Below are 26,924 nucleotides of genomic sequence, written 5' to 3' on the forward strand. Positions count from 1 at the left end.
GTGAAGCGAGTTTTAAGTTTATTTATTTATAATGAAATCTTGAGCAAAATTAGTAAAAGTTTTTATTTATATTCATGCATTTAATGTGAGTACAAGTAGTAAAGTAATTATATTTACAACAAAATGTCGACGAACATTTTTGAGAAATGTTCAAACAAAGAAGGATCTCGTCCGTACAAATGTCGCGATTACGCTAATAAAATTTCATTAAATTTGAGCAATTTCCAAAGAGACGGCAGATTTTGTGACATAGATTTAATATCAGGCAAAACCAGGGTTAAGGTACAGTACACTGAAATATTTTCATAGTATACATTTAATTAGAATGAGTTAATTGCTTATTAACTGTTTAATTATTACAGCTGCTGGTTGCCATCAACTGCAACAAAATGCTTGTAATAACTTTCTTAAAATAAGAAAATATTATATTCTGTTGTAGCATTTTATTTCGTACGTAGGTAATTTTTTAAACTAATATTTAAAAAAATATTTTCCTTGTAGGCTCACCGGGTGGTACTTGCAGCCAGCTGTGCGTACTTTGATGCTATGTTTAATGTGGGCTTGGAGGAGAGTCAAAAACGACATGTAGCTCTACCCAGTGTGCCTCCAGAAATTCTTCCAATTATTATTGACTTTATTTATACAGGTAAATAAATAATATAATTTTACAGTTACAGGTTGATTCATAATAATTTTGTGCCAGCCTTTATCAATTAATCTATATAAATTGGTTATGGTTAACCGTTATACATATAAGCAAGTCCTGAAAAAGCTCCGGATAATAATATTTTGCTTTTGTACAGGTGAAGTTGTAATAGACAAAGCTACAGTGCAGCATTTATTGATAGCAGCAGACATGCTACAACTGAGAGAACTGGTCACGGGCTGTGGTGAATTTCTAAGAAGAGAACTGCACCCTTCAAATGCTTTGGGGATCTTTAGGTATCCACTTACATTGTTAAGATGATATTATAAAGCCCCGTCTCCATATAGCGCGGCAAGCTATCGAACATTGGCTCGCGAGGCAGCCGCGCGCAATCGATACCGGGCTGGCTCGCGACCCAACTCGATCATTCGCTCGCTCGAACGCGGCTCGCGACGAACCATTCACTGTCGGTGTTTCGGCGCGCGGCAAAGGAATGTTCGCGTGCAGTTGGGACGGATGTGTACATATTTCAGTTGGCTCGCGAGCGCGGCAGCAGACATGGATAATGAAAAGTGTCGTACTTTAATTAAATTATACGGAACTAAACAGTTTCTATGGAATAGTAAATGTAGTGATTATCGCAACAGATCATTAAGAAGTTATGCATGGAATTAATGCTTTTAAAAGTTCGTAATCTTCTGATGTCATTCTTGTGAAATTTTGTAATGTAACATCAACTTCATATCTCATGTCTTCCATAAGTCTCACACCACAATGTAAGTAGTATTCTATTCATAAACATCTTTTTCATCCACCATCGAACTTTCCGTTTAGGTTTCTTGTGAATAATATGATAAATAATTATAAAAGCGGCAGCTGCACGATGACGTACGTCCATGGTTCCCGAGTACAAACTGGTCGATCGTCGGATTCGTCGGATCGCCTGCCGCGCGAGGCCGCCGCGCTATAGTTCAAGATGGCGCCGAACTTGGCTCGCGAGCCAAAATACAGGTTTGCCGCGGTCGAACATTGCTCGCGCGGCCGCCGCGCGTAATGGAGACGCGGCTTAACTGCATAAGGTCCTGGTATAATCATAGTTGCTATTAAACCTTGAAGTTTACTTTGGAACAAATCCATATCTGTTAGGTACATGAAAGGTCTTTGCCTTTATTCCCTTGTAAATTAAGATTTAAACTTTATAAGTACATTTCAGATTTGCCGAAGCACACAACTGCATGGAACTAGCTCAGGAAGCATTAGAACATGCGCAAGCAAACTGGAATGTTGTAGCCAGCGGAGATGAGTTACTGGACTTGCCGTTATCACAGTTAGTCACCCTACTGTCCTCTGAACAGCTAAAGGTTGAAAGTGAGGCACAGGTAAATACTAAATACAAAAACCGGCCAAGTGCGAGTCGGACTCGCGTTCTAAGGGTTCCGTCCATTAAGTCCAACTCCCGCTTGACTGCACATTTGCACGGACCTATGTGCATTTTTTGTCAGACATATCCTAAGAACTAAATATGTTAATTTTATCACAATTATAATAACTCTACTGGCGAAAGTGTTCCCAACATCTTTATTTATATGAATTTAAAAGTGGAATAATTACTCTCTTGGGTGAGACTTGAACTCACGGCGTCTGGAGTTCAAGTGTCACCCAAGACAGTATTTTTTCCAATTTTTAATTTATTCTTAGCATAATAGCATCGGTCGCAGACATTTCTGCTTCTTAAAAAAATAATTAAATTGTATGTGTATATATATCAAGTCCAGAAGTAATTTATTAATGTTATCTACAACCAGAGCCCGTACCATGAGTCACTGACAGTGTCAAAACTGACATATACGCTATCCAGAACGTAATTTACTTTCTATAATACATCTCGTTCGCACTAATATGCGAGTACGAGCGAGATGCATAGAAAGTAAATTACGTTCTCGATGGCGTTTATGTCAGTGCCAAACTGATGGTAGCCGTACAGAAGCATAACAACTTATCAGAAATCATCTAAACATACTTAAAAATCCTAAAAGCTGCTTACCGCTCTTACAATGCAGGTACGCCGTGAGACACAAAACATTTTTTTAAGAGGGTTATTTAAGAGGGTTATAAAAGAAACATGTTTGATAAGTTTACTATACTTGGTCAACCATATCTTGACAGTAGAAAAAGGCGGCAAATTTGAAAAATGTAGGCGCGAAGGGATATCGTCCCATAGACAATTTGAATTTCGCGCCTTTTTTTACTGACAAGATTTGGTTGACCAGCTATATATAGTAGGATAAAATCCCCATACTTTTAATTCTGTAGAGGAGTTTCGTAAAAAAAAGTGTAAAGATTTTTTATGAATTATGAATTTCTCGTATTTTTTGTATGGGTGAGTGAAAATTTTGTCACAGAAATGAATTCCTTATCCTCGAATTACACGAAAAAGACACCAAACTTGATATAGTTGCTAGATGTATGCAGATATAAAATTTAGAGTGAGGCGCGCCGGAGGCATTTCCCCCCATTTTTGAGTTATTCACAATGAGCTCTTTCATTTGAATTGTAACAAGATATAGTTTGAAAAACTTTATTTTTTAAGTTTCCCATTTACACCCCAAAAGTGGCTCCCATGTTTAAAATTAATTTGTTTGCGTTACATGGCCGTCTTTGAGTCACAAACTTGCATATGTGTACCAATTTTCACCTTAATTGGTCCAGTAGTTTCGGAGAAAACATTTAAAAAAACCCGTAGGGGTAGGGTCAAAGACTAAGTAATTAAGTACGACTCACGCTTGACTGCACATTTCTAATAGGTTTTCCTGTCATCTATAGGTAAAGAACTATTTTGTGTATTTTTTTCAAAATTTTAGACCCAATAGTTTCGGAGATAAGGGGGGGGGGGGGGGGGGAATGGTCATTTTTTGCCTATTTTCTTGAATAACCGCTAAACTATTTATTTTAAAATTATAAAAAATATATATTTGAGATTCTAACAATGAGCCCTTTCATTTGATATGTAACACGATATAGTTAGAAAAACTTTATTTTTTAATTTTCTCATTTACCCCCCAAAAATGGCCTCCATATTTAAAATTCATTTATTTACGTTACACGTCCATCTTTGGGTCACAAACTTACATATGTGTACCAAATTTCAACTTAATTGGTCCAGTAGTTTCGGAGAAAATAGGCTGTGACAGACGGACGGACGGACAGACAGACAGACAGACAGACAGACGAGTGATCCTATTAGGGTTCCGTTTTTTCCTTTTGAGGTACGGAACCCTAAAAATACAATAATTAATAAATACCTTAAAACGAATCCACATATAATAATCCATTCACATAATAAGCCTCAACTATAATCTATCATTATATAAATAAACAATGCAATCAAAATAAAACAAAATTCACCAGTCAAATACTTAATAAATAAAAGAAAATGTTAAAAATAAATTTAAAATAAAATAACCCACCCTGCATCATCCTCAACTCAAATATCCCCATTATTGCCGTGGTATTTTAATGTATCAGAATTTAAGAATTCAGAGAAAAACATTGACGTTTAATGACTCATTATGATAACCTACTAAAAAACCACATTAGCTGTCAACTTTAGTTTTCAACCACTCTATTCTCGCATGTACTAATTATATAAGTAGTTACGTAAATTGAATGTGAAACTCTCTTAGGCTTTCCAAACATTATGACATGATCATAGCCTTAAATGAAGAGCATTATTACCTACTAGCTTCTGCCCGCGACTTCGTCTGCGTGGAATAATGATGATGATGATACATCCTTCCCTTGGGTTCAAACTATCTCAATACCATATTTATCTAATTTGGTCCATCTGTTTCCGCTTGAAGAGGTAACAGACAGACAGGGTTATTTTTGCATTTATAACATTATCTATAGAAGGTTTTATTGGTTTTGTTACTTTGGTTTGCCGCCCTTCCACTTGTATTATCTACCCCTTTGCCTATGTATTATAATTTATATAAATGTGTTAAAGTTGTATGGAAGGGATTAGCTATGTTGTATTGTAATGTAATGTTACATGCTGTTTTACTCAACTAATTTATCTATACAGGTACTGTATCCAGCATTAAGATGGCTGGAACACGACCCCGCCTGCCGGCGCCGCCATTGTTTCGAAGTCCTCAGCCACATCCGCCTTCCGCTTATAGCTCCCCAAATTCTCGACGAAGCCATTAAAAATGTACAAGACCCGTCAATCGCTGTGGCATTGAAGACGGTTAGAGTGGACATGGTGAGTTTGCATACAATGGTTTGTGACGTATTTTATTAATGACTCATGGTATTGTATTGACGAAAATATAGGTCACTTTTTTAAAAGGAAATCATTATTCATTCAGTCTTTTTGCATACGGCATAGTAAAATACAGAAGAATTACAAAACACAGGGTAGGATAATATTAATTAATTTTAAACTGAATTCATAATCTAATATTTACTCTGTTAAGTTACTTTTTACCCCCTAGGCCTACCACCAACTTCTTAGATCGTTCGTTCATCTATTTGCCTCTCCATGATTGCATATATATTCGAACGACTGAGATGCAAATAGACGAACGAACAAACGTAGTGGTTCGCGCTTATAGCTCAGGTTTTAAACTTCAATGAAAAGTAACAGTAGACATTTGTTGAACAAACAATATTATTTACAGAAAACGGGTCGCGGCGCGCTAGTAGCGCTAGCGGCGGAGCCCCGGGCGCGCGCGCGGCGCTACCTGCTGGTGGCGGGCGGCTCCTGCCACGACTCCAGCGCGCACCCGTCGGTCTCCACCGACAACATTCTGTCCTCCGTGCTCAAGTTCGACCTGCATAAACGGTAAACTCCAATGTGGACGTGGCTCCCTAAAATACGTTTCAAAATTTAGTTTTTAGTTTAACGCCTTCTTCGAGATCTATACATTTTAGGATACGGAATTAAAATAGTATTTTATGCAACCGTTGTTTAAGAGAGGTCAAAAAAGGCGAGTGGCGTGAGTAACAATTTGAGGCGAAGCCGAAAATTGTTAATAAAGACGCCACGAGTATTTTTTGACTCAGTTAAACAACGTTGCATACAATACTTTTTCTACGACCAAGCACTTTGAAATAAAATTGTAAATTTAACAAATATTTTTAATTCAAGAAGTAGCAAAAATGGAGGGTACGGGCGGGAAAAGAATGAATGAATGAATGAAATTAAAAAAAAACATGTCTATGGTTCACTTATTTGTCAGAGATGACATTTATAATAAGGTTGGCAACACTGTATTTCATTCAATATTTTTAAAGTGGTCATTACACGAAGTATCGTAAAATCGCCAAAAAGATACTGCGTGTATGCACAAATTCTTTTTTGGGGCATAGACTAAAGACTTGTCTTGACATCTATAAGGTAGGGTTTTAAAGGTGTGTGCACGACCCTTTAAATGACAAATAAAAGTACGGGAGTAGAAAAAGACCTAAATGAACGTGTATGTTGCAGAGAATGGGAGGAGCAGGCGCCGATGGGTATCGCGCGCATTCAGCCGGGCGTGGCCACGCTGGGCGGCCGCGTGTACGCGGTCGGCGGCGAGCAGGGCAGCCAGATACTGGCCAACGGCGAGGTCTACGACCCCACGGTATTACAACACTCCACAAACCGTACTGAGCGGATACATTTAGCCGAGTTTGCACGATACAAATTGTCAACAGCGTTAAAAACAAGAAGGAACAAATTATTCAGTTTTTGTTGTGAATGAAGAAATGTTTCTAGAGATCAAGAATTTCACCTGTCACTGTTTCATAGTGCCACGTGCGTTGAACTTTGCAGGCTTAACCTCATCACAGGTGGAGTACTCCCTCTGTAATAATCAGTGTCTGTATGGTGTGTAGTCACATTCGTGCTTTGAATTCGACAGCTAATGAAGATTTATGACAATAGGGATGATGACACATGTTGAATTTTATAACAAAATCTAGTAAAATAGATAACAAACGAGCAATTTATCACAATAATGTGGATATTAAAATAAAATATTGAAAAATTACAAAATTACAGGACCTGAAAGTTTCAAATTTTAAGTTTTTTTTAACTTCCAAAAACGATAAAAGTAAGGGTACCATTCGATTCCTTACATTTCATCCAAAAAAATATTGTATAGCAACTATATACATAAACGCAATATTTCACCAACAAAAACGTAATTTTCTTGTTTTGTCCATACTACAAGATGGGCGTTTCGCGAGTGAAGTGCGACTGTCGGACTTCTGACTACAATTTCTGACCTTTGTGTTACTTTAATACAATGGGTCCCATATAGACATTTGATCCTAAAAACAAACCCGATCGATTGATACAATCACAAACCATATGTGCCAATTAAATACTGTTTGAACTGTCTGCTACAGCGGTATTAAATTTTTCAGACAAACAAATGGTCAAACATAGCCTGTATGAAAGAGGCCCGCAGCGAGTTCGGTCTGACGGGCATGAACGGGCACCTGTACGCGTTCGGCGGCTGGGTGGGCTCGGACATGGGCGCGTCCGTGGAGGTGTACGACCCCGCCGCCGACCAGTGGACCGCCGCCGGACGCATGCCCGAGCCCAGGTTCGGGATGGGCGTCGTGCATTACCAAGGTATTTTCATATTTATAAATGAATTAGTTATGAATGAAATATTAGTGATAGTGTCCGACCATAAAATCAACTATAGGTACCTACTCTTAAAACTAAACACTACTACTAAATATTAATCTAAACTAACAACTAACAAGTACTAAACCTATCCACCAAACTCGCCCCGCGCCCCTCCAGACGCAAAGGAGCCCATCACGCTCGCCGCGTTGCCACGTTGAACCGCGATGGACAACCTTTGCATGAGAAACGACCCGGAACGAGGATCATGACCACTCTGTCTCAAACGCCTGCCCACTTCCCCAATAAAAGTCCTTGCCTCAGCGCACCAACAGCCAGTGGTTTCCACAGCAACAGGGACAAACAAGTAGTGAAACAAGGAGTTATGAATGAACGTTGTATACAATCAGCTAACTGACAGACAGCTACTGACCCAAAGCGTAGTATTTTCCGTGTAGAAGGTTTTATTTGATTTTTCTATAGTATATATTTGTACGCGTATGTTACTGTAGTTACCTACTATAGTAGTAAACGACGCAATACTAATATAATATTTGTGTGTATCGCAGGTCTGATCTACGTGGTAGGCGGGTGCACGCACAGCTGGCGGCACACGCGCGACCTGCTGTGCTACCACCCGGCGTCGCGCTCGTGGCGCGCGCTGGCGCCCATGCGGCGCGAGCGCTCGCAGGCCGCCGCCGTCGTGCTCGGCCACCACCTCTACGTCATCGGCGGCAACGCGCCGCGCCGACAGGTGCTCACCTCGGTGGAGCGGTACAGCTTCGACGACGTGAGTTTATCGTGTGTGGGGGTGTGTGTGTGTGTCGATACGAGGCGTTTGCGAAAAGAGTTTTTGATATATAGAAAACGAATTAAAAAGTAGAATAGAGTATCTCGGAAGGCCGTCAGCCGGCAAGGGCTCCTCAAATACTCCGCGAGGCACATCACGACTATACCTGTGTAGGTCCATAAATACGCGTTTTCCAATAAGCCGAAGCTCCAAAGCGACTGAAACGCTTTATTATTCCAGGACTCGTGGGAGGAAGTGTGCAGCCTGAAGGAGGCGCGCGCGGGCTGCGCGGCGGGCGCGGCCGAGGGCGTGCTGGTGGTGGCGGGCGGCGACAGCGAGAGCGCCCGGCCGCGCGCCTTCTACCGCGCGCGGGCCACGCTGGCCAGCGCCGAGCTGTACGACCCGCGCGACGACCGCTGGCGGCCCGCGCCGCCGCTGCCGCACTCGCGCGCCGAGGCCGGCGCCGCGCTGCTCTGACGAACACCGCGCGGCGATGTCGTTCCGGATGCGCTCCGTTCTCGGGCGGCCGGACGCCGAGCGCGGCGTTGCGCGTTATATTACCAGTGATCGGGGATTTCTATGCCACACCGCGGGATATCAAGTCGAAATGGTAATATGGATACGCCACTTGGCCCGCGATAGGAACAAAACTGTTCGAAAAGTAAACGCTATTTCGGTGTTGGTAATTCGTTTATAAAATAAAGGACTGTAAAAAAACAGTGTTGGTTATGATTTAAAGAAAAAATATTGTTCAAAAAATTAAGTTTTCAATTTTTCAATTTAAAATTTTCAATTATTAATATTAATAATATATGCAATGCATGATTAATTGATTAACAGTTACATGCCAAAACACTCTCCTATATCGCACACGAATCCCGGAATCCCGCGGCATATCCATACTAGCATAATGATTGAGGTCATTCACCCCAAGTGGCATAGAAATCCCCGATCATTGGATATTACCGAGGTGCGTTCGACGCGGGAGCCCCCCGTTCGCTCCGCTCGGCCGCCGACGTTCTTTTGTCTCCGTTTCGAGCTAGTTAGTGGAAAAAAATGCAGCCGCCGCTTGTTGTGACCAATCCGCCGTCGGTGGCATCGAAAATAATGAACCGTGGAAACGCACTCCGGTAGCCGCTCGTGCTAGCAAAAAATTGCATCGGTCTCCCGGCCACGAAACGATAATTGTGATGAATACAGATAATAAAAAATGTCACTCGCATACTACTTTTAAAGATGATTCCCTGATTCTCCAAAAGTATGTTTTAGAAATTCAGGCACTGTGTTGCTTATGCATTTAATAGCTTATGCATTTATAGCATTTCGAATAGAATATGGTCATTACGAGCGCTGGATGATTGAAATATTGCGCCCTCACTTATAACAACTATTAGGGTCGTCCATTATTTACATCTAATATTTATTCGACAGGTACCACTGTTTATTGCAGAAAAAGAAAATTACGTGATATCTGCCGAGACCCATTTTCTGCGTGAGACTCAACCTTGGCTCTTATTATTGCCTTATGTAAATAATGGACTGACCCTAGCTGACATATCGATGTCAATAGTGCTATTTATTACAAATTAAAATATATAAACAATTTATTGGTGTTTAACATTATTTGTTTCGTAAAAAATAAATTCGCGGGACTTAACTTTCAATATACGTAGTGTATTAAATTAAATAAATGTGGCTTTCCATTAGAAAAGGGATCTTATGCTTCATGTGCAATAAGGACCTTTCTATCAGAATTTCTGTTGGAATTTCAAATAAAAAGGACCTTATTGCACTTAAGCATAAGGCTGTAATGAAACGCCACAAATAACCGCTTAATACTGCTATTGCAGACTGCTTTATTTATAATGATTTGATTGACAAATGTATAATGTAATTAATGTAGATATATGTATTATTTTTTTAATATGGTCGCTTTTATGGATAAATATGTTATCCCAGAAAATTACTCGAATTAGTAAGTCAGTAAGGTCTAGTGTTTTCCTTAGATACAGAACAAACAACTTTGTAAACGTAAGTTACACTAAGCGAGGATTAACACAAAATGTATACCTAAGATTTATTTTAAGGAGTGAAATGTGAAAGCATACCAATGCGTACAATACACGCTGATGTTGCTTTCAAGAATATTACAGGACTTGGTTGATTTTAGTTATTAAAATATAATCAATTATTGAATCTATTAATGTGTTATAGGACTTCCAATATTATTAATATTAAGTTTGAGCTGAACAGTAAACGTCTTTATGGATAATCATCCTTTCTCCAAGGCTATATCTATGGTGAATTGTGGTTCATGTTCTACAAAAACTTTAATGTTTCGATATTTTTACGAATTATTTATTTGGATTCTTTCTTGTTACATACCTATTCATTACTCAATTTTAACGTGAGTCTCTTGTTATAGTGCGCGGTGGTGCGCGGCTTTTACGTCGCGTCGCGAGGCGGCTAAAAATGAATTGAACTGAATAACACTGTTGTAGAGTTCGGCCGGCCACGTTAAATTTGTACCGTCTGGGCACACATTATCACTGCCTAGAGTTAATCTAGGCAGTGATAATGTGTCGCCGCGCCGTTTTCCAGGATAAACTTGGAAGGCGACTTGGCGTGGTCGGAATCTATAAAACTGTACAGACTCACATTTGCAACATAAAAGATTTCAAATCACAGTTTTTCACATTCGACATCAAAATATTAGCATTTGTACAATTGTAACCCTTTTTAAAATAGCAAAACAATATGAATAGCTCTTTGCCACTAAAGTTTAAAGCTCTGTTATATGTTTGTATGACGAAAAACTTAAACCGGGTGATATTAAATTAATATGAATCAGTAGATTAAGTAATAAAATATTTTTACGAATCGATTGTTATTTTTTTTTATATAAGACTATATTTTATTTCACAGGTTCAATGTAACTTGTGATTTATTGGCTGCTGCCATCAGGGCGCGTGTACACGGTGCCGCCTCCGCGCCGCCGCCGCACCTTCGCGCTATGTACACGAGACGCGTAAAACCCGCGGCGGCGGGCTTTACGCGTCTCAAGCACCCCCGTAAAGGACAGATAGATGTTATTTGGTTTCCTTATAAAAAAAAAAGAATCTTGGGAAAGATGAAAAATCTATGAATATTGTGGAATCTTAGAAGAAGAAATGAAACTATATAAATTAAAATATATAAATATTTAATTAAATAACAAAATGAGGCTAGACAGTAGGTATGCATATGCGGGTAAATGCGCTACGGGCAGGCTCTGGAGGTCGCTGACCGAGGCACGCGGCCGCTCCGGCGTCAGGGAAGCAGCACGCGCGGTACAGGATAGGTGCTCGTAGCTTGCTGGAACATGCAATAGTAAACTGGAGAGAGTAAAATAAACTCGCCGCGCCGCGGCTCGGATCGATAGTGCCTCGGATAAATACACAAATTTTCGAGGAAATACTAGATTGTACAATCCAAGTTCAAGGCAAAGATCTAAAGTTTAACCTCTAGCCACCCATACGTCAAACCTTGCCAAGCAAAATGAAATTTTATTTTGTCAACACAGAGTTCAAATTAGAATGGAACAGGAGACCTTTTTATAGGTCTCTGAGCGGCTAGAGGCTAAGAAAAAACTACCTATACTAAAGATTCTAAATTAATTCGGTACACTCTAAGATTCTATATTAGAATCACCACACCCGCTACGCTCCTGATTCAATTATATTATTACTCGCACTAAAAACTGACTGCGCTCTCTTGTTGGACAAATTACTAGAGTTAGACCAAGATAGAGGTAAGTCTGCAACGATCTTGATAGCACACGCAGTGCAAGTGTTATTTTAAACGTCAAACTTCTAGGAGATCATGACGTATAAATAACACTTGCATTACGTATTCTACTAAAATCGTTGCAGACTTCTTGGTCTAACTCTATTGCTTTTCGTTTGACCCAAATAAATCGTGATTCCTTCCAAGCACCTACGCTGTATGTGCATGGGAACTAAAGAACTTTGCGGTGCGGTTTATTTTTTATAACAATCCAATCAAAGGAATATTATATTAGTCAAATATGAAAGTTTATTAGAAATTAAGCAGTATTTTTTAGGGTTCCGTACCCAAAGGGTAAAAACGGGACCCTATTACTAAGACTCCGCTGTCCGTCCGTCCGTCCGTCCGTCTGTCACCAGGCTGTATCTCACGAACCGTGATAGCTAGACAGTTGAAATTTTCACAGATGATGTATTTCTGTTGCCGCTATAACAACAAATACTAAAAACAGAATAAAATAAAGATTTAAGTGGGGCTCCCATACAACAAACGTGATTTTTGACCGAAGTTAAGCAACGTCGGGCGAGGTCAGTACTTGGATGGGTGACCGTTTTTTTGCTTGTTTTGCTCAATTTTTTGTTGATGGTGCGGAACCCTCAGTCCGACTCGCACTTGGCCGGTTTTTTCTTACCAACATGTAATAGAAGAAACAAGCCTAGACAGTGTATGCGGGGAAGTGCGCAGCGGGCAGGTTCTGCAGGTCGCGGGCGAGGCAGAGGCGGCCCACCAGCCCCTCGAACAGCGACGCGGGCCGCTCCGGAGGCAGCAGCTCCGTGCCGCTGCGCTCCAGGCAGCACCACTCCGTGAAGCAGCACGCGCGGTACAGGTGGATAGGCTCCTGAAATTATTCAACATAGTACCAGTACCTACTTAGACAGAAATAGATGTTATATAGGTACGAAAGAAAAAGTGACCAAGGCCTCCAGTGCCCAGTATAGGTACTATACTAGTTAGTATACCTCCTATCCGAAACAACTGAAGTGATACCCGGATAGTGGGAGAGATGGCGCTGCCATCAAAATTGTTAGGAAACAGATCAAATCATCTTATGAAAATATTTTGATTTGTGTGTTATTTTAGGTATCTTATACGGAGTTACATATACCTTTGGAAAAAGTGACCAAGGCCTTTGTTGGTGAAATTGTTAAGTTGTAGTTTTACCCCTTTTTGAACGCCAATAACCCGTAGGTACTAGGTAACCTTTAGTAGAGCTGTCTGTATGTAGACCACCTTTAACCGGTGGGTTCGAACTGCAAACATAAAACCGGCCAAGAGCATGTCGGGCCATGCTCAATATAGTTACCCATCCGTCACAATAGGCTGGTTTTTACTAACACTAAAACATACATTTGTGCAACAATTTTATTGTGCTTATTACCTTAGTTGCTTGATAAAGTTGAATGAATGTATAGGCATTCCCACTAACTCCATGGCAAATACTGTAGCCTTTCGTGGATAGCCCTCGTTCCCAGACGACCTTTCCGCACTGCAGTGCCGTTTTCATATATTTGTCGTCGCCGAAGATCTGAAAAATATGAACGAGTCAGTGCCACGGTATCGCAGAAATTACTCCAATATGCAGTACATGACATGACCTAATTAATACCTTTAAATCGAATACTTTTAAACGAGCAATTCTTGTATATAGGTATGTTTATTTATTTAAATATTTCGGGGATCTCGGAAACGGCTCTATACCTTTAAACGAGCAATTTTTGTATATATATTTATTTATATATATATTTCGAGGATCTCGGAAACGGCTCTAATGATTTTGATGGAATTTGTTATATGGGGGTTTTCGGGGGCGAAAAATCGATCTAGCTAGGTCTTATCTCTGAGAAAACGCGCATTTTTGAGTTTATATATGTTATACTCAGTATAAGTTATACTGAGCCGAAGTGGATTGTCTTTAGTAATTTATTCACGTTTAATCGCTAATACCTATCTGGCGACCGAGCTTTGCTCGGAAAACATATAAAAACTCAAAAATGCGCGTTTTCTCAGAGACTGTATAACATACAACCTACCGCAAGTATGATATAATACAGATTATTTTTCACTGATAATATTTTATCCATGATGGCGGCGATTAATGACGAGTCTATTTTTGTTTGTACACACGAATACCCCCCGTGCATTATATTATCTCAAAAACGCGCGGTTTTCTGTGTGCGACTGATATACACCAGACGGTTCTTATTGTTAATACATAGGTTTTAACACACCAGATGGCGCTGCCGTAGTTTAATCAAGTACCTGATGGGCTAATATTAGCAGAGGAACAAAACCAGGAGCTCCATGACACCATTGCACGAGGCGATCTCCCGAAGCACTCTTCAAAGATGAGGGGAAATTACCGCTTGGTAATTTTTGATTCACCAGCCAATCTAGAGTCGGTTTGATTAATGTTTGCATGTCATTGGCAGATATGTGTGCTTGGGCCTGTAACAAAACATTTTTAAAGAAAAAAAAAGTACCATTATCTTAGTAGAATTCTTGAGATCCGAAGGGTCTGCTAGACCTCTATAGCTAAGGCCAAACGATCACAAAAGTAAAAAAAAATACTTAATCGCCAATACAATCTGGGTTTATAAGTCCATTATTGCAAACTATTTATTTACATTTTTTTATTCTGACCCTAATAACAAAGAGTTAAGATAGTAGCAAGGAGATGTGCAGTCTAAGCAAAATTTGTGCCTCTTGAGTGTAATCTAAATTAGAGCAAAGATAATTTGAAATAGAGGCGTATTGTCAAAGTAAATTATGTTGCCACAGTAAATTTACTGCCATCTTTCGACAGAAGATTAAAACTGTTAGAACGCCATTTGACTTTGATCCTTATTCTTTCACCAATATGTGCCAATTTGTTAAATGTCAATAATTAACGCCATCTAGTCGAGACTAGGCCAAAGTTATGGTGCAATATTTTCGAGCCATGGCGCGCGACATACCTTTGACTTACTCTCGAGTAGATGGCGTTAATTTTTGACATTTAACAAATTGACACATACTTATCAGTGAAAGAATAAGGATCAAAGTCAAATGGCGTTCTGGTGCGTGTGGCCATATAATTTACCATGACAGTAACTCTCTATACACTCTATTCTCTTTGATTAGAGTATATCTGCATATCCGTAAATAACGGAGTCATATACAGGGTACCCGGTAATTAGTGGATAACCTTCTAACCACCGACAGAGCACCTTAGGCTGGTCCAGAAAATGCACTTATAGGTCTAGTAAAAGTTTCGTGGTTTTAGAGATAATCGAACTTTTCTGTCTTTTTTAATGGCTAGCTCCAATTAAAAAAGACAGAAAAGTTCGATTATCTCGAAAACCACGGGTGCTCTGTCGGTGGTTAGAAGGTTATCCACTAATTACCGGGCACCCTGTATAATATAGCGCCATCTACGTCAGCATTCAAATTCGTACAAATTTGCTAATAAGACACTTACCTGTAATAGAATATAAAGTATGCCAGCCACCCCATGAGCGCCCCCTAAATACACCTTGTCGTGCCACTGCCATAGGAGGGGACTGATGGACTTCACTTGCTGTGAATACTCCTTTCCAGATTTCAGAATGGCAATAATCACCTAAAGGGATAAAAGATATTATGTTAGCCTTTACTTAATTCGACAATTTGCTTCGATATACACGGATCAGCTCCAAGAGCTGCTAGTGTATCAAAATAAATAATAAAATAAAACTTAATTAATGTCCAAAATACTGGACCTTTGAATTCAGGATTCCAACTGTTGAGCGCCAAGGAGGTTTGATTTGAAGTCACAACCTTTCATGTTTTTTGTAGAATTAAGGGTTAAAAATACTAAATTTAAATACATACTATGTTATTCCTTCAAGTAGCATCATAATTTTACAGTTGTTGGAATTATAATTTCTGACAACTACTTAATTAAATTTCAAATAGATATGTATCATATGTAGTCCTGCTGCGGAAATGTCCCATATGAAGCGTTATGTTAGTTTATTGACACAAGCTTTTATCACCACATGTGTTTTGATTTCATAAGTATGACAATACCATACCATACGAGATTTAGACGACCTCTCTGGCCTAGTAGTAGTGGGTGGGTTACCCTGCTTATGAAACCAATGGCCCACGGATATTTGTTCTTTATTCCAGTGATAGGTGTTCTCTTTGTATTTAAGTATTTATAAATATTAATATATTGTATATATCATTGTCTAAGTACCCACAACACAAGCCTTATTTAGCTTTCTGTGGGGTTTAAGCAATTTGTGTAATAATGTCCTATAATATTTATTTATTTGTTATTTATTTTTAAGTAATTTACTACTAACATGGCAAGTTAAATAAAAGCATGTAAAAATATTAGGAAGTCTTTCACAAAGATTCAGTATCGCTTGCCTTGCCCTGACAGGTAAATTTGTTAATATAAAGATACAAGCCAATTTCGTCCTTATAATAAGCAACAATGTGGTATCTTTTGCTTGAAAACCTCACAAATATACTTTACTAGGTATTATTGGGTCAATAAATTACCTTCTCAATGTAATGTGGAGGAATTATAGTTCTTTCATCTATATACTTATTTACAAACAGTAATGCATATAAGTAGCCACTTTTTCCATAGAGCAGCTCATCAGGAGAATCATTCAGCAGATACATTAAAGATACTAGTCTGGAAATAATACTTTACATCAATATGCACCAAATATAAAATATATAGTATTGTTGTAACATTGATAAGACAACTTGGGCATTCCATTTCTACTTTAAGTAGGTAAGTACTTAATTATAGTATAACTAATATGGTTTCCATACTTTAATTAGACAACTGTAAGTCTATAACTCTAAAGCCCTTGCTACACGGTCGCCGACAAGCCTTCTAACCGTCTGACCTTGGTCTGTCCTTGGTCAGTTTTGGTCAAATTTTGTTGTAAACAACTGTCTACACGGTCCGGGACGGACCAAGGCCACGCGGTCTGGGGGCTTGTCGGTGACCGTGTAGCAAGGGCTTAAGGCTGCTTACAGACGAGCGACAGTACGCGACACACTGTCGGCGACGGTCGCTGACGACCGCCTGCGACGGCTATCGGCGACGGTCGGTGATAGCTGTCGCGGCGTCGCTCTTGTGTCACAGCACGCAGTTGTCGATGTGTAGTTCAAGAGATAGCACGTATTTTCTTTAAACAATAATGCATCAGCATCAAAATCGTCATTACTCATTTTGAAAAAGAAAATACGTGCTCTTTCTTGAACTACACATCGAAGACTGCGTGCTATGACACAAGAGCGACGCCGCGACAGCTATCACCGACCGTCGCCGACCGTCGCCGACAGTCGCCGACCGTCGCCGACAGTCACCGACCGTCGCCGACAGTGTGTCGCGTACTGTCGCTCGTCTGTAAGCAGCCTAATTACCCTATATTGTACTAAGTAATTTATTATTATAAGAGACTGTTTGTTTCTAAATAAATAAAATAAAATATATAATAAGCATCATCATTTTCTGATAAGTTATGTATCAGTAATTTCAACTGCTTAGAAATTTTAGTAGAAGAAACCACATTATGTTACCAAAAGGTAAATGAAAACAATTAGGAGGATTTATATTGCAATCTCCAAATCAATTTATTAAACTTTCTGAGACCCAGACACAGTTGTTTTGTTTTAGAATTTGGAACATACACAAAATGTATCTGAGGCACATCAGGTCTCAGGAGGTAAAAAATTTATCACTATCATACCTTTGTCCTAAAGTTTTGTAGTCAGGCAAATCAGTAGTGTCTCGACCTAATTTGTATGATATTACAGTAGCTAAAGCAAGTGGGCCTGCATCACCACACAGAAATGATATTCTGCGACCCTTGAGATTATTAATATTTAAATAAAGAAGAGCATTCTGAAAAACAGAACATTTAGAAAAAACCAGTTTATAATTCATATACATTTTTCAATAGAAAATACATATGCTAATAGCTATATTGGGCCGCTTACTCATTCAATGCATTATGCATAGTATTGGTATGTTCCTTACCCTTAGATTTTCAGTGTAAGTCTCCTTTTTATTTAAAGCAGACATAAGGTAGTAAAGTGCCAATCCTGCAGACCCAGTGTACACTGTGTTATCATAAAATATATCGCTCGCCAGCTCCGTAGTTAAAAAGTGAACTTTTGCATCAGTATATTTCTGCAGTTTTGTTTGTAACTTTGACGAAATCTGTAAACATTATTTCTATACTTAGGTAATAAACTTATTGTTTCTGTATCAGACATAATATTAGTAATTTTTATACTTACGGCATCTTGAGTTTCATTTAATACTGTAATTGCAGTTCCTTCAGAGTAATCATTAAAATTATTTTCAAAAGTTCCTTTAGTAGCCATGTATGGGCAGGCAGCAGATTTCAATGAATTAACTTACAGGCTTAGACGGTGATGTAAATACAAACGAACAAGAACATAGTCAAGACAATACAAGAAGTAAAAATTGGGTTTGTGTTTTTATTTATTTTTGATACAATGTCAAATTTAAAAATGTTTTGTGATTATTGTGATTGAATTGAATTAACTGGATAGGGCATGAGTGGTGGGGAAATGACCGAACGGGATAGTCTTATGTATCTTTCAGTAGGAGTAGCAGCGAAAGCGCTATTATTGTTTGTCCTTGTCACAGTCTCACATTTTTTTTATTCCCCACCATAAATTAGTATGGATAATGGCGGGCAACAAATAAATTCGACCAATCATAGTGTCGCATTGCCTATGTTTTGTCCCTCACGGGGCACGCGTATACCACTTCTATAGGACCCTACCTTCTATGGATTGAATTGATTGAAATGTTGACAGTTTGGTTAAGGGCTCCACAGACTCGTGCACAGACTACTGCGATTTATCAACACAACAGAGGGCCTACCGCGAACCACGTTCGACGTGCTGTCTCTCTGTCGCACTTGTAAATTCGTACGTAAGTGTGACAGGGAGGAAACACGTCGAACGTGGTTCGCGGTAGGCCCTCAGAGTTGAGTTTGACTTTGGCCATGCTTTGGCCAACTTCGGCCCCTAAACAGTCGATCAAGTCGTCCGTTCCCATTACAAATTTCACTGTTGCATTTGGCAGCAATGTTTTCTTATTGTTTTTAATACAGTTTTTTTTATTTTTTTTTATCATTATACGTATCTGTGGTTTATGATACGAACGAAGTGAAGTTTGATATTTTGATGACTTCCCGCTGTCAGTATTTACCGTAGGTGGAAAGCGCGCATGTCCTACAATTTTCGGCCATATTGTTATGACGCATACAAGATCATAGGTCTCCGCCAGTGACGAGTCTTCTCGCAGTTGACGTGGCTACTACGTACCATCCCGTTCGCCCACTCCGGACGCAGCATAGACGGTGACGAGGAATACGTAACTGGTGAGTGCTTATAATGAAGACAGAACTTGCTACCTGTCACGGTCTAAAATTTTGGTTAGCAAATATGGATATAATCCACAATAAAAGATCACATGCAACCTTCTGTATGAATCCCCGAAACATGTTAAATACGTCGCGTTCCTTCATGCTAATAGACGCAATAGGGAAAATTTCGCAACTATGACGCGACGAGTCCGTTTTAGGATATCGCTATAGACAGTCTTATAAGAACCAGACTGCAACGATTGATTATAAGAATATTGTGTGTACACAAGACCAAGCAAGGGATACACAGAAAGTTGACCTTGAATATTTTAGGTGGCCTTTGTTGGCATGGAGGGAATGGTGGAGGAGAACGGAACTTCTGGCGGCGCTGGTGGAGCAGATCCGCTGGCGAGCGGAGCGGGCGCGGCGGCGGGGCCCGCGCCGCACGTCGTTGCCGTCACCACCATGCAGGCGCCCGCACAGGTTTGTTGATATCACTCATTCTGTTTATCATAAACATAAATATACCCATCTATGTTTGTTTTACGCAATACTTTTTTATTATAGAAAGTAATATTACTAAGAGTTATTACTAATTGTGATTGTTAAATTTACAGGTGCAATCGGTGATACAAGCAAATCAACAATCCGTGATCCAGACAGCTTCTAATATTCAATCTGTCCAGTTACCAAAAGGAAATGTTATTCTTGTCAGCAAACCAAGCTCAGTCATCCACACAACACAGGGAACTCTGCAAACATTGCAGGTAATATTTTTGTTTTTAACCTTTGTTCCATTCTAGAATGTTATGGTTCTAAAGTATTTCCAAGTGACCTAATACTTTGTTATTCTTTGTTTTTATTTCTTTTATTTCTATTTTTTTGTTTTCTATTTTGGGTTTGGTTTGAATTAGTGTTATTGTATACATTTGTTTACAGATTAAACCTGAGCCAAATACATTATTGAACTCTCAGGGGCAATCCTGCAGTGATGACAGCTGTAGTGATGATGACAGTCCAAAAAGAAAGTATCGGGAAATGCTGACTCGGCGGCCATCATACCGGAAAATATTGAATGATCTGGGTGGAGCAGAGATAGCTGGTGAGTCACACAAATATGCTGATTCAATTTCCTTCTAGATGCTGTGGTATGTTTGCATAATTATATGGACATTTTCCTTTTTTTATTATGTGTTTTGTAGAACAAATGTGTCGATTAACTTCAAACTCGGGTAAATCCATTTGACCCTCAGCCAATTACCTTTACCAGGTATTTTACCTTTTCTTAATACAGTCAGCAGCAGAAGTTGCTAAGCGGGCGCGGTGTTCAAAATGATCTTGACGCGACTTTATTGTTAAGAGAATAAGAGTGTGTCAAGGTAATTTTGAACACCTCACCCGGTTAGCAACTTTTGCTGCTGACTATACCAAAATCGCATAATCGGACAGATGGATTCACCTGAGTTTGAAGTTAAGCGACCCAAGTATAAAGATTGTGCTTTTTAAGTCAGTTAAGGTACATTTTTCGTAGCAGTTTTATAAAACATTGGGTTATGGTGAAACTTATTTTTAAAATCCAGTATACAGGTGATTGTGAAGAAAAGAAACTGAATTAAAATATCATACTACTCCAAGAAAAAAAATCTCTATATTATTGTCCAAGTAAACAATGGATAAAGAAAATTGAAAACAAACTGCATTCTCAAGCATATAAAGCCTGCTAACATTACAGACAATCGCATGGGGTCTAGACCAGGATGCGAGAATGAAGTGCTGTCATCCCCTTTATCATTTGCGCCAGGTCAGTTAAATGTTCTGCTGCTGACTCAGTTTGTGTGCGACTTGTGTCACTAACCAGGTTCAATCATGAAATCATCTTGTCCCTGTGTGGTTGTCACCACCTGGCGTCATCACTCTATGTTCCTTCACCACACATTGGTTATTAACTATTAATTTACAACATTGCTCATATAATTCTAATTGTCCGTTTTTATTGCATAGTCTAGTAGTAACAAGGGCTTTGGGCTACTCCAATTTGTGTGCATATTTTTCTAAACATAACATTAAGTAGAATACTAAATTTACAGATATGGTTGTACTAGTCCTTATTAAAGTTTGGATTACTTTTAATTTGAACATAGTTTTTGAAATTGAGTCATCCGTTAATGATATTTGAGTTGTATGTTGATCATTTGTTGATTCATCAATTCTTAAAAGGCTTACTTTTGTAAGCATAATACTATGGGTACACTACTACCTTTACAAATATATGGAACTTTCTAAAGGTATTAACTTATTAAATTGTAGTGTTATGTCCGTGAACAAAGTTTTGTACAGAACACTATCAATTGGCTAACGGAACCAAAACAGAAGAAATACATTTCATTGCTTGATCAAGTTACAATGATTTCATTGTTCTTACTTGATTAGGCATTAAGCATTTGCTAAATTAAAAAAAAAAACAACAAATCAAATAAATAAAGTACTTAATCTTTATTCTGTAACATATATTTTTACACATTTGTCTGTAAAATTTTGAAAAAAAGAAAAGTTCCTAATTTTATCCCATAGTTTTGTTGAAAAGTCACCACTGCTTACATACTTTTAATAAGTGGAGGGAATTGAAGGGGGAGGCGATATTATTACAGTCTATTATACTAGATTTTCTCTAATTTTAAATAAGCTTTGGCCAAGTACATTTGTTACAATAGTAGTACGATGACGTCATCAACCGCGGCCGCTGATTGTTATTCCACGCGGTGACGTAATCCGGCACAAGTTGTGCCGGTGACGTCATACAAAATCCTCCAATCCAACTGAAAATAATGCAAGAATTTAGTTAGTAGGTATTCAAGTTATTTAACGATTGTAAAGTAATACAGTAATTAATAGGTATAGTTGGCTGCGAAAATATTTGCACTACATACATGCTCAAAATTATGCTACTTTGAGACAAGATATTTTGAGAGGTTTAGCAGCTGACAACCATGTAGATATATTGCAGTTACGACTGTTTTTTGGTGAGATGGAATAAATTGACGGATAGGAACCTATCACCAAATTGGATTAGATATGTAGATTGTAGGTATAGGCACAAATGTATTCAACCCAATAAAGAGCACAATCTTTATATACTTGCACTTGCCATAAAGATCGTATGTGTGTAAGTAGAAGTAGCTACATTATATGTTCAAAAAATACCCATAACTTATGATTTCTTTTCCTTACAAACGGAAGTCTCTAACAAATGGAGTTTTAATGAGTGTTCCGCTTGTATTTCAGGTTACAGGCTTTTATAAAATGGCCCTTAGTATTCCAATACGCTGTTTATTTAACTAGTAGCGATATACGATTTCATGATTGGAATTTGACACGCGTGTTTGTACCATTACCATTGAATCGAGATTAAAAAGAAAGAAAATAACATGATTGGACTTTTCTTAAGTCCGCGCTTTTGTTTTCATGTCCTATTTGGTTGTAACTAATGAAGATATTATTATGTAGTTTTGTTAGTAATGCTTGTGTGAGGGATGTGATATATGTGACGGTTATTAAGCATCGAGCGAATCGCTTCGGGCGAGACATTTTTATGATCTCTGGTAACGCACGGTTGTGGCAGATCTCGAGGTAAAGTTTACGGACGAGGTCTAGATGTCTGGCCTTGTAGGCCAGGCCTGTCGCCCATCGACATTCATATTCAAACACTTTTGTTGTGTAGGAGCGGCCCTGTCAACACTTGGCTGCTGAGGCTGTCATAGATTATTGGCATTGAACCGTAATATTGGGGCCGGCGGTAGACGCCTGGCGAGCCAGTATATTACTAACCTCAACAAATACCCGTAGTTAAAGATGACACTAACACCTAACTTGCGGAATCGGTGCAGTATGTAATATTTCTTCCTAACATGTAGCAATACTTATGTCGCCGCTAAGGAAAGGAAAGGGTCCTAAACATGTTCACCGACAAACCTTCCGCGCTAGAGATGATATTCCAAGGCTTACCAAGTTTTAGTCGATTAGAACGCTCAGACATACCAATTTAAGCTGAACATCTTCTCTGATAGCGCGCAGTTGTGAGGAATACCTACTGAGATCACCAGTAAACCAATCAAGCAATGTCATTAATTATGTTAAGACATGGAATGAGTCGAGCCGTGTATTGTTGCAGTGATCCCGGCGGGTGCACTGCAGACGGACGGCGGGCTGCACACGCTGTCGGTGTCGGGCGGCGCGGGCGGCGGCGCCATCGTGCAGTACGCCACCACCAACCAGGACGGACAGTTCTACGTGCCGGGTTAGTAGCCACAACTGACACCGCCGTCTCATCTCACCACACTTATCGACGCGAAATCTCTTCGAGACATGTTAGTGTTGCAAGCAGGGACCGGCCCGTTATCCCTTATAAAAGGTTTTGAATAATGTCTAGCTTACCTACCTTCTTTGCCCATCAAAACTAAACTTTAAAAGATATTGAATTTTTTTTTAAGTCCTTATCGAAACGCCCGTTTGATGAATTGGAATCCCAAACACATATTATAAGTTCACCAAATTCCTTGTATAATGGTTAACGCTTTGACACATTACGCCGGCAATGTACCAAAATCAAGTGTGATTTAATGCAATGTTAAGGCCTAAGTTAAGGGTCAGGTCCCTGATTTACTCTATAATTTCTGCCGTTTGGGTTTCACCGACCAAGTTTCGCCATGGTCTGCGGCGTAGGTGCCTAACTGCATAGTGGAAATTCAGGACGAATTCAATCCATTGCCTACGCCTGATGTTCAGCCGCCTTGTGCGAGCCGAAACGAAATGAGCGACCATAGTTTTGATCTTCCTATATTCTGATAGGGCTAATCCGATTCTGCGTCGATAAGTGTGGTAACTCCCTTATCCTAAACACGAACAAATCGTACTATCATTATAGGTCCTATTCTAGAAGACCAGAGTCGCAAGCGGGAACTCCGGTTACTGAAGAACCGCGAGGCCGCCAGGGAGTGTCGGCGCAAGAAGAAGGAGTACATCAAGTGCCTGGAGAACCGGGTCGCCGTGCTCGAAAACCAAAACAAGGCTCTAATAGAAGAGTTAAAGTCACTAAAAGAACTGTACTGTCAGCAAAAAACAGAATGAGGCCCAGCTGGCTAACCGGTGTGCCGCTGCCTGCTGTGAGCGCCTCGAGGAGGCACACGAGTCGGTGCTGCGCTGCATTTGGAGAGTTGCTACACTTGTGTCGACGCCGCCGCCGCCGCCGCGCTCGGCGCGCCCCGCCCGTCCGACCTTTGTCCAGACTTCGTGACGAGGAATAGGATTAATTGTAATATAAATAAAAACATGTCGAACTGTTCATTGTGAATTACGTGTAAGATCTATTGGCTTAATTCGAAGTATTGTTAGATAATGATAAATGTTGGTTTTGTTAGCGACTGTTTTTTATAATTTACTGTTGATTTTTTTTAAAGGAAGTCATATGTTTTAACAGTAAATGTTATTATAATTTTATAAACTATGTCATTATTACTCGCGGATGGTGTGGTAACACCGTTTTACTTTAAACTATACCTTACATTTATATCATTCCAAGAATGATGAAATCTGTTTTAATTTTCTTAAATTATTTGAAGTTTCTTGGTCAAAGTCGACTTGTGTGCCATTTTCTAAGTCGCGTGTTAATTTAAAGACCATATTATTATCAAATATTTACTGACTTAATATTCACATATTCATTGCGGACAGTAGGTAAGTATACAAACATAATCTTACTGGAAATTACAGAAGGTGGGAGTTTTTATTAACGTCCTCTTGGAATAATGGTGTTATTTTATGTTAGGTCACTAATCCTGTTGGTATTTAACTATTTACTGATTTGAGAAGTATGTTTGTGTTTGTATAAAAAGCATAGCCTTACCATCTAGTTTTTATTGAATATGGTTTACACACTTGCCTATTGTTGTTAATATTAAATGATCTTATTTACAAACATTCAATAGATTATAATCAAATAATAGCTTACCAGAAAAGGGTAAGCTTTAAGTGACATAAATAAAATAGCGAGCTACGTCCATACTCTCGTATGGGAATAAGTACATAGTAACGGCTATTGTTTTTGTCTCAAGTAATTAACGAATAAAATAAATCTCGTCAAGTGATGACGAGGCTGTCATCAACGACATTGTTCAGAAAGAAGTATAATTTGATGTATTTATTAGATTGTACTGACAAGAGAGATCCTCTTTTCCGCCAAGCGACGTGTTTGTAATGGTCAAGCCAAAGCTTATGTTTAGTTTTTTGTGCAATAGCCATATTGCAATGTACAGTTACATACTACTGCTACTGTTTCTACTACTAAATGAATAAAAATATAATGAAATGGAAAATAAAAATATGTACATTGTGTATAGATAATGTAAGATTTGTAAAGATTGTATAAAAGTTTAAATCCTTGTAATTAGGTTTATGTTATAAGTGAATACGGAGAAACATTTAACATGGATCACATTTTTGTTGAAGTTAATTTGTATCATTACGAAAAATATCTACTTATCAGTGAGTTTATTCACCCTTTCACGTAAATAGCAATTAGATGTAGCCGTATTAGAAGGAATACGGATTTACCTAAACTATTGACTTAATGTTATAGTTTTGTCTCAGCAGACGTCTATATTTATTTTTGAAATAATAAAACATATTTTTACTGGCATTGCAATGAAATTTTAATAAAGCTATAAGTATGCGGCAATGAAACGAGCCAGTCAGTTGACCAGCCTGCTCTTGTGCATGATACTGTTATGATAAGTATATGCAACAAGTTTTACTCGATGGAAAATGTCAATTACATTTGTTTGCTGGAGCCATATCATATTCTGTTGAGATGTATATTTTACTTCTACCTACTTTATCTTACATGTATCATGTATTTTTATATTTAATGATTGTTTTAACAAGTAAAAATGAAATAAATCTTTTGTTCCCCGCCATGATTGAGGTAAATACCTACACGATCACGCTTCTTTTATGGAAAAGGTAGATATATATTACGATGTAGTCCTATTTTTTTTATTTTAAATAGATTCTTATTAAGATTTTAAATCTGTTACTTAAATGTTACATAATCGATCATGGCAAGTGATCATAAGTTTATTAGACATTGTGGAAAGTGCCTTTAAAATTAGAATGAATAAAGTTTATACCAACATAGCTTTTTATGTTAACTTAATGCTATTTATAAATATCAATAATATTAATTGTTTGATGTATTACGATGTTTTTTCTTCATTTTAATTTGAAACCCATAACATAACGGATTGGTGCATCTACTGTTCAAATAGGTACAGTCAGCAGCAGAAGTTGCTAAGCATGCGAGGTGTTCAAAATGATGTTGAAGCGACCTTATTGTTAAGAGAATAAGAGTGTGTCAAGGTACTATTGAACAACTTCTGCTGCCGACTGTATGTTCGATACTAACACAAAACTACTTTTGCATAATATTATACTAGTTTTGTATAGTAGACAATTAGACATACGTTGTGAGGTTTCTTTTTGTGCCCCCGTACCCAATTTTAGGGGTTATATCACTATCGGATACAATACTTTTTCTACAAGTTATTTAAAATAATATTTTTTTACTGCATAACCTAAATAATTAATGAAATTTGG

At 38.6% G+C, this 26,924-nt stretch overlaps 3 protein-coding genes and 1 long non-coding RNA gene across 9 annotated transcripts; 3 read left to right on the forward strand and 1 right to left on the reverse strand.

Annotated features, from left to right (window-relative positions):
* Nucleotides 1-44: 44 nt before the first annotated feature.
* LOC134648805 (actin-binding protein IPP) lies at nt 45-8,538 on the forward strand. Its single transcript, XM_063503363.1, has 10 exons — nt 45-282; nt 502-646; nt 804-942; nt 1,860-2,025; nt 4,731-4,910; nt 5,329-5,492; nt 6,138-6,273; nt 7,061-7,271; nt 7,838-8,058; nt 8,299-8,538. The coding sequence occupies exons 1-10, from the start codon at nt 124-126 to the stop codon at nt 8,533-8,535; spliced, it is 1,758 nt and encodes a 585-aa protein (XP_063359433.1). The 5' UTR covers nt 45-123; the 3' UTR covers nt 8,536-8,538.
* Nucleotides 8,539-11,299: 2,761 nt separating this feature from the next.
* Nucleotides 11,300-12,691, forward strand: LOC134648808 (uncharacterized). Its single transcript, XR_010096926.1, has 2 exons — nt 11,300-11,335; nt 12,584-12,691. It is a non-coding gene; the product is annotated as an uncharacterized LOC134648808 (long non-coding RNA).
* On the reverse strand, nt 12,531-18,298 carry LOC134648806 (lanC-like protein 2). Of its 2 annotated transcripts, XM_063503364.1 has the most exons (8): nt 18,175-18,298; nt 17,912-18,094; nt 17,622-17,776; nt 16,414-16,552; nt 15,341-15,481; nt 14,143-14,328; nt 13,262-13,408; nt 12,531-12,721 (listed from the first exon to the last, which is right to left on the reverse strand). In XM_063503364.1, exons 1-8 carry the CDS (start codon nt 18,259-18,261, stop codon nt 12,539-12,541), a joined length of 1,221 nt encoding a protein of 406 aa, XP_063359434.1. In that variant the 5' UTR covers nt 18,262-18,298; the 3' UTR covers nt 12,531-12,538. The 2 variants fall into 2 exon arrangements, with proteins under 2 accessions (XP_063359434.1, XP_063359436.1); XM_063503366.1 differs by lacking the exon at nt 15,341-15,481.
* A 752-nt stretch (nt 18,299-19,050) lies between these two features.
* LOC134648807 (cyclic AMP response element-binding protein B) lies at nt 19,051-25,151 on the forward strand. 5 transcript variants are annotated; one of them, XM_063503369.1, is made up of 7 exons: nt 19,051-19,292; nt 19,611-19,760; nt 19,895-20,044; nt 20,217-20,379; nt 21,010-21,078; nt 23,446-23,571; nt 24,214-25,151. In XM_063503369.1, the coding sequence occupies exons 2-7, from the start codon at nt 19,626-19,628 to the stop codon at nt 24,399-24,401; spliced, it is 831 nt and encodes a 276-aa protein (XP_063359439.1). In that variant the 5' UTR covers nt 19,051-19,292; nt 19,611-19,625; the 3' UTR covers nt 24,402-25,151. The 5 variants fall into 5 exon arrangements, with proteins under 5 accessions (XP_063359439.1, XP_063359437.1, XP_063359438.1 ...); XM_063503367.1 differs by having other exon boundaries at nt 19,052-19,292; nt 24,199-25,151; XM_063503368.1 differs by having other exon boundaries at nt 19,055-19,292; nt 24,211-25,151.
* The last annotated feature ends 1,773 nt before the right edge of the window (nt 25,152-26,924 follow it).

This window comes from Cydia amplana, chromosome 6 (genome assembly GCF_948474715.1).
Source record: "Cydia amplana chromosome 6, ilCydAmpl1.1, whole genome shotgun sequence".
NCBI classification, from domain to species: domain Eukaryota; kingdom Metazoa; phylum Arthropoda; class Insecta; order Lepidoptera; family Tortricidae; genus Cydia; species Cydia amplana.